The sequence below is a fragment of the Neophocaena asiaeorientalis genome, unplaced genomic scaffold (assembly GCF_003031525.2).
Source record: "Neophocaena asiaeorientalis asiaeorientalis breed wild unplaced genomic scaffold, Neophocaena_asiaeorientalis_V1.1 scaffold78, whole genome shotgun sequence".
NCBI lineage: Eukaryota > Metazoa > Chordata > Mammalia > Artiodactyla > Phocoenidae > Neophocaena > Neophocaena asiaeorientalis.
In genome coordinates this window covers 18,364,006-18,370,663 of record NW_020175018.1, presented here as the reverse complement: position 1 = coordinate 18,370,663, position 6,658 = coordinate 18,364,006, and the positions used below count along the sequence as shown (strand labels likewise).

The 6,658-nt window shown below is 61.9% G+C and overlaps 1 protein-coding gene across 1 annotated transcript in view; it reads right to left on the bottom strand.

Moving 5' to 3' along the window:
* Positions 1–1,069: 1,069 nt before the first annotated feature.
* MYMK (myomaker, myoblast fusion factor) overlaps positions 1,070–6,658 on the bottom strand; it is an 8,862-nt gene continuing 3,273 nt past the window's right edge. Inside the window, exons 2-5 of the mRNA XM_024762352.1 lie at positions 6,092–6,206; positions 5,087–5,235; positions 2,455–2,571; positions 1,070–1,827 (exon numbers count right to left, since the gene is read on the bottom strand). Of these exons, the coding sequence (XP_024618120.1) occupies positions 1,678–1,827; positions 2,455–2,571; positions 5,087–5,235; positions 6,092–6,206 (531 nt within the window). The 3' untranslated portion in view covers positions 1,070–1,677. The remainder of the gene's footprint in view (positions 1,828–2,454; positions 2,572–5,086; positions 5,236–6,091; positions 6,207–6,658) is intronic.

Here is a 6,658-nt window from a genome sequence, read left to right as displayed (position 1 = left end):
CCACCTCGCAGATGCCGTTTCTGGAGTAATGCCCCCTGGCTCCCGCCATCCCACCGTGGCCCCAGAGTCTGCCCCTTGCCTTACCACCTGCTGCTGAGACAGGAGTCTCCTCCCGTGGGTATGGGAGACGGGACCGGGGGGGACGTCCCTGGTACAGGGCCCCGGTCTCTTCATGTGTACACGTGCGTGGCGTGCACATGTGCGTCTGTGTGCGCATGTGTGTGCTCACGCCCCAACAAGAAGACCAGAAGCCAATCGAGGCAGCACCTGCACCCCCTTCGCCGGGCACAGAGCTGCTCGGTGGAGAGGCCCTTCCGCGCCCCGTGCCCTCCCGTGGGGACAGGTCTGGGTGATGGCCCTGAAGCTGTGAAGTCTTAGCTCCCGCTCTGCACCGCCCGCCCCCCATGGCTTGGTGAGGACCCTGATTGCTGGTGGGCTGCTCTGTCATTAACAGGCTGTGGGGACAGAAAGGGGCTGAGCCGGGGCGGGGCTGCCGGTGTCCAGGGCCCTAAGACATGGGACGGCTGGACACTCAGGGAGGCCGACAGACGCCGCTCCAGTCGACGGGTCCGCCTTGTCCCCAGCCCTTGGTGCTGGAGCCAGCTCCCTCCCGGCCCCCGAGGTGTGGAGGAGGTGACTTCAGGACAAATCCTGGGCCATCCCACGCGGTGGGTGCGGATGTGGGTAACTGCACCGTCTGGCAACACGAAGAGGCCCCACACAGGTGTAGGGAACTTCCCGCCTGACAGATGTGCCCAGACCATTCGGCAGGCAGGAGGCTAGTGTCTGTGAGGTGATGTCTGGGAGGCCCGCTCCCGCCCGCACCCCCGGGCCGGTGCAGACAGGCCCTGGATGGGAGCAGGCTGACCTCTGCCCTCGGCGGAAGGCGAGCCCTGCCCCGTGAGGCCAGCCCAGGGGTCCGCTGGCCTCCGCTCAAGGTCCTGGCACCCAGGCCCACCTTCCCACGCTGGGCCGGAGCTCAAAGGCTCTGAGGGCGCTCCCACCTCTTGCTTGGATAACTCCATAGCGAAGTGGTTGCTGTGGTGTCAGACCGGGGACAGTGGGCTGGGGTCCAGCTCTGCACTCTCCAGCTCCGGGCCTCGAATATGCCATCATCCCTGACTTGTTTTGAGAATCAGATGAAATGACGAGTGCGAAGAGCTTGGACGTTCAGTACATGGAAATGCTTGATTCAGGGACCTGGCTGGAGGGACGCCAAGGGGCAGGCAGGCCTGGGCCGGGGACAGAGTGGCCCCGCTGGCCCTGGCGCACTGAGCCTGAGGGCATAGGTCAGGGGTGGGAATCCCTGTTTCCAAGGGAAGACAGACGGCGTGGGGAGCACACGGGACTTGGGTGGCGGCAGACCCCCTTGGGGCTGGGACTGGGCGAAGAGGCGGGGAGGACAGACGCTGGCTCCAGGGTTCTGCAGACATACCCACTCGTCAGGACCTCGGCCTAGGAGAAGGGAGAAAGTTCTTTTCTTTCCAGCATGGTGCTTTGTACCCAGTAGAAACCTAAGAAGTGGATTCTCAAGAAGGCACTCAGTGGGGTGCTTCCCACAGCCCTGGAGACTTCTCAGGATCTGAGGAGGGGCGTTTCTCCAGGTCGGGAAGGACGGAGGCCTCTCGCCAGGCCTGGGATGGGGCAGGGCAGGGGCCTGGAGCCGGGGATGCACAGTTAGATACAAGCACAGCAGAGGGTGGAGCAGTGCAGCTTGGCGGGGGGCCCCGCGCTTCCAGCCTTCTTGTTGACCTTGGGCAGCAGCAGGACGAAGGCCATGGCCAGGGCACAGTGGTAGAAGCTGTGGACGTAGGTGTAATCCCAGTCCTGCAGGGGAGACGGAGGACGGGTCTGCGGCCTCAGCCCCCGCCCTGAAGCCCAGCTTCCCTCCCACGGCCCCTGCCCCACCCTGGGTCCTCAGCTCTGTGCCTCGGCTGCAGGCCTGGTGTGACATGGCACCTGCCAGTAACAGGGGCTCCTCCCCAACCCCCTGGCTTGTCCTCGGGAGTCTGGCCAAGTCCCCTCCTCCAAGAAGCCTCCCTTCACCATCCAGCCCGTGGTGGCCTTTCCCTCCACCAAACCCCTAGATCACCGAAGGTCTGCGCCGATTCACTGGGCCTTTGATGATGCGGCTGGGGCTCCTCCCTCCCCCCTCCCCCAGCCCATCCCTTCTCCCCGTCTCCCCTCTCCCTCCCTCCTCCAGGTGTGCCCCCTTCCTGGCTGTGCACCTCATCAGATGCAAGCCCTCTGTACTGACCCCCCCGACACAGCCCCACGATGCCAGGGGTGCCAGGGAAGGACCAGACCGTGACTGGAGGGAGGTGCACGAGTGGGGCGCTGCTGGAGCCCCCGGGAGGGGCGCGGCCCCGTTCGGCACCCGGCCAAGCAGGCTGGTGCTGACCTGCTGACCGGAGCCCTCGTGGGTGGGCTGCTTCCCAGTCCCCCGCCAGGTACCTCAAAGAAGAAGCGCAGCATGAGAGCCAGGGCCCCAAAGCAGAGGCCGGGGCCTATCTGCTGGGTGTACACGCTCTTGTCAGGATACAGGCGCCTCGTCTCCTTCATCTGCTGCAGCTGCGGGGAGAGGGGCCAGAGGAACACTCTCAGTCCACAGCCTTGGGCACCTGCACCCTGGCATCCTCAGGTGGGAGATGGGGCTCAGGGAGAGGCCTGGACGCATCTGGCCCAACGGCTGCAGGACCCAAGGGAGACCCCGCCTGGGTGATCGGGCCGTGGACGCCCTGGGCATTTTGACGCCACAAGGACCCCCTGCCCCGTCTGCCTCTTGGGGTGAAAGAAGGCCACCCTTTCCAGCCAGAGGAGAACCCGAGGGGACCAGACACGTGGTTATCTACAGCAAAGGGGTATTGGCGGTGTGGGACCTGCCCGCCGGCGTGGCTGTGGCGGGTGGGAGATGAGTGTGGCCAACCCTGCGAGACCTCCAGTCACTTTCAGAGTCGACAGACTCATCGTAGCATTTACTAGACACACCCGACCGGCGTGTGGAACCTGCCATTCCTCATATGCTGATACCTAGAGTAAGGCTCAAGTAGGAGTGGAAACGCGTGGGTTCACATACACTAAAAAGGTGAAGTAAGTGCGGGTCCACATCCTGAAAACCCAAACCTTCGGGGCCAAGGCCTTTCAGCACACAGGATGTTTTGGATTTCAGCAAGGTAAACGGTCGCACACATTGTGGACGGTGGATGCCCAGGCGGGTGGGGCAGCTCCCCATAATTGCACTGCCCCCCCCGCTCCCCCCCTGCCAGCGGATCACACAGAGACCACGAGTGGCTTCATGCTGGGTCAGGGCAGGTTTTGTCACCGAATGAATTCTGAAACGATGCCTGATTTTTCAGTTTTCTGAAATTTCCCATTGCTGGTGAGGAATCAGGACCTGCAATGTCACGGGTGGTGTGTGGGTGCAGCTAAGGGAGCGTGACTCTGGGGGCAGCCGGCCGAGGCCCGGAAGCTGTCCTCCAGCCAATCCTGCCCCAGGTGGCACCCGGGCCCTGCTCCGCAGCCCCTTCACCCATCTCTCTCCACTTCCTGTCCCTGAGAGTTGCTCAAGAAGGGGCAGGCCTCCGCGAGAAAAACTCAGCCCTCATTCCAGGAAACAACTGTCCTTGAAAAGCCAAAATCAACTCCACATTTAATGGTCTAGAAAACACCATTTGAGCCCCAGATGCAGGCAGCCAGGAAGCCCTCTCGGTTCCTGTGGTGCTTCGTGGGGACACTGGCGAGTGACCGCTCTTCTGGCTAATTAGAATCCAGCCCAGATTCAGCCCCGGCCAAGGTCTGCTGGAGGAGCGGCCTTCCAGGGCACAACTCGGGAGCCTTTATCCCACTTCCTGCCAGGGAGGGAGTGAATTATCAGCACGGAGAGCGCTCTGTGTTTACGCATTCCAGAATGTTAATTAACGTGGCCCTTCCTGGTCCAGACAAGTCAGACCCCAGCACACTTCCGCCCCTCTCCGAGGGGCCTCCTGGGTCAGCGCAGGGCCAGCTTGGCTTCCCCAAGATGTGGTGAGAAAAAGGCTCCTTCCCTTCTGCTTGGAGTCAGGACCTGGCCTCACGCTTGTCCTGCCGTTACATCTTGTTAAATTGCTGACCTCTGAGCCTTGGTCTCTTCACCAACCAACTGGCAGACTAAATCCTCCGCTCTCTGGGCGGAGAGAGGAGTGGGGCGAGTTTGGAACGCTCGCCACCAGAGCTTTATTTTCCCTCCCCGGTCTGCACCTTCTGCACCAGCTGCCCAGCCCCGACCTCTTTCCCCTGAGAACCGCCCTCCTGCTTCCCAGGGCTTTGTTCTGGTCCCCGCGAGGCTCAGCTCCTTCCCTGCCCTGGGGGCCCAGGAAGTACGCCTGGGAGCACCCTGCCGGAGCATCCCTCTTTCACTTGGGCTGGTCTGAGTGGGTTTCAGTCCTTGCAGCCAGGAGGGCCTTGTTATGACAGAGGGTGCAGGGAGGCCTGAGGACCACGTGTAGAAGTCCTCGTGGTGCCAGGCCCCTGGGTGCCCAGCCAAGGGCCATCAGTCTGGCTCAGCCTGCTTCCATGCCCACGAGCAGCTCCACCTTCCGGTCGGCCTCACACACGTCCTCCCTCTTCATCTGAACCGGGCTCAAGCCTCAGCCCCTCCAGGACATCTTTCCAGAGTAACCCAGGCCACTTCCGATTGATACTGCTTCTCTAAACCAGCCATTCTCTTCAATAATAATAATCATGGCAATAATAAATAGCTCGGCACATTAGAAGCCAGGTTCCGTGCCAGTCCTTAAGTGCATTACCTCAGTTAGTCTAAGAACCAGCCCTATGAGGTCAGTACTGGACTGTAACACCCACTTTACAGATACGGAAACTGAGGCAGAGAGGTGAAGTAACTGGGGTCAGGTCCAGAGCTAGTGAGTACAGACGTAAAACAAACCAGGTTTGCATGGCTCGGGCACCCGACGGTCATTTTCTATGTGTCAGCTGAGGCCCCGTGTCCAGCCTGCCAACCCACGTGGCGGGAGGTAGATGGAGACCCCAAGGGGGAGGAGTCACCGTCAGGGGAGGGTGCCCCTGACCGTAGGGCTCACACAGTACGTACCCACTTGGCCGCGATGATGAGGACGGCTGTGCCGATGGGGCCCGAGTACACCCCGTAGCCCCAGCGGTCATGGTAGATCCGCACAGCGATGGTCAGGACGCCAAACATCACTAAAGCCGACCGCTTGGGCTCATCGAAGTCGGCCAGTGCTGCCAGGGAGAGAGCCGGGTGAGGTGAGGGGCCTCCCGTGCCCCTCCTGGCCGCTGCTCTCCCAGAGGCCCTCCCTTTGGGGTCCGGGTGTGGTGTCCCCTCCGCCAGGGAGACCCCGTGGCCCAGCCTGGGCCCCCCCAGGTCTGAATCGCAGCTGGTTTTAAAGGACAAGCTGACTGCTGCCTTCCCGTGGACAGAGCAGCCCGGGTTAGGCTGGCAGGAAGCTGCTCTAACACAGAGATCAACGGGTGGTGTCCGGGAAGGAATCTCTCCCACGGGACCACTGGGACGAAGACACGAAGACCACAGCTAGGACACGAGAAAGATTTGGGTCCTTCACGGGCCTGCGCCCGTAGCAGGAAGTCCCGCCGTCTAATGGGGACCGTGCGTCCCGACGTCGCCGCGAGTCCACAGTAAGTGAAGAACGGTCTCAGAACCACGTGGTTTTGAATGGTCCCATCTTCATGAAGACCTGAGCTAAAAATTGTGTGCGAGCCTCGAGAACAGTCTTGGGGGCGCAGACCCTGAACTACAAGTGGCTGCTCTCCGGGGGCAAAGGAGGGGGCCGAGTGCTTCCTTTTTTCCTCTGTACGCCTCTGCTCAGCCTGTCAAAACGAGCCTTTACTAAATGTGCGATTTTAAAAGGTTACGGAAAGTGGGAATCAAGGCACTTAAGTGCTGCGTCTACCTTTTCGCAGACTGAGCACCACTCTGAACCTCCGGGTAAGGAAGGAGGTTCTCAGAGATGAGAGGTGGCTGGGAGGCGGTCGGCGGGCTCGGCTGGCTGAGTGCAGGGCGGGTGGCGGGGCCCCAGGTCCCCGGCGCGGGGCTGGGCTACCGGGGGCGGCCACTCACCCATCAGTGACACCCACATGCTCAGGGCCGTCCCGTAGACGCTGAAGTACTCCAGGATGTCGTGGCGCAGGAAACAGAGAACCGACAGGCCGGGCCCATTGCAGGCGTGGTAGAGCTGCCGGGAAACCCACAGACGGTCGCTCAGCAGGGAGAGGAGAGCTCTGGAGCCCCGGGGCCCCCGAGCCACAGCCCCATGAGCTGGGACCTCGGGCACGTCACTGAATGGCCCCACGGCTCTCTTCCCATCTGAAACATGGGGACATAGTGGACTACTCCCCCACAGGGTCTTGCGGATGAAGCCCGCCGAGGTGAGGGCCCTCCCGTGTGATCTACATACTCCCTCAACATCCAGGTCTGCTGAGGCTGGAGCCTTTTTCCTTGGGTACCGCTCTGCCCTGCACGGGCCAGTGGGGCCTTCTCTCCCACAATTTACCCCTCTGACCACCAGGCATCTGAAGCCCTGGGGGGCTTGCGAAGACTCAGGTGCCTGAGCCTGCCCTGTGGGTTGCCCCCTCAGCAGGTCGGGGTTGGGGGTCGGAGGTTTGTTTCTTTAAGAGGGTCTCGGGC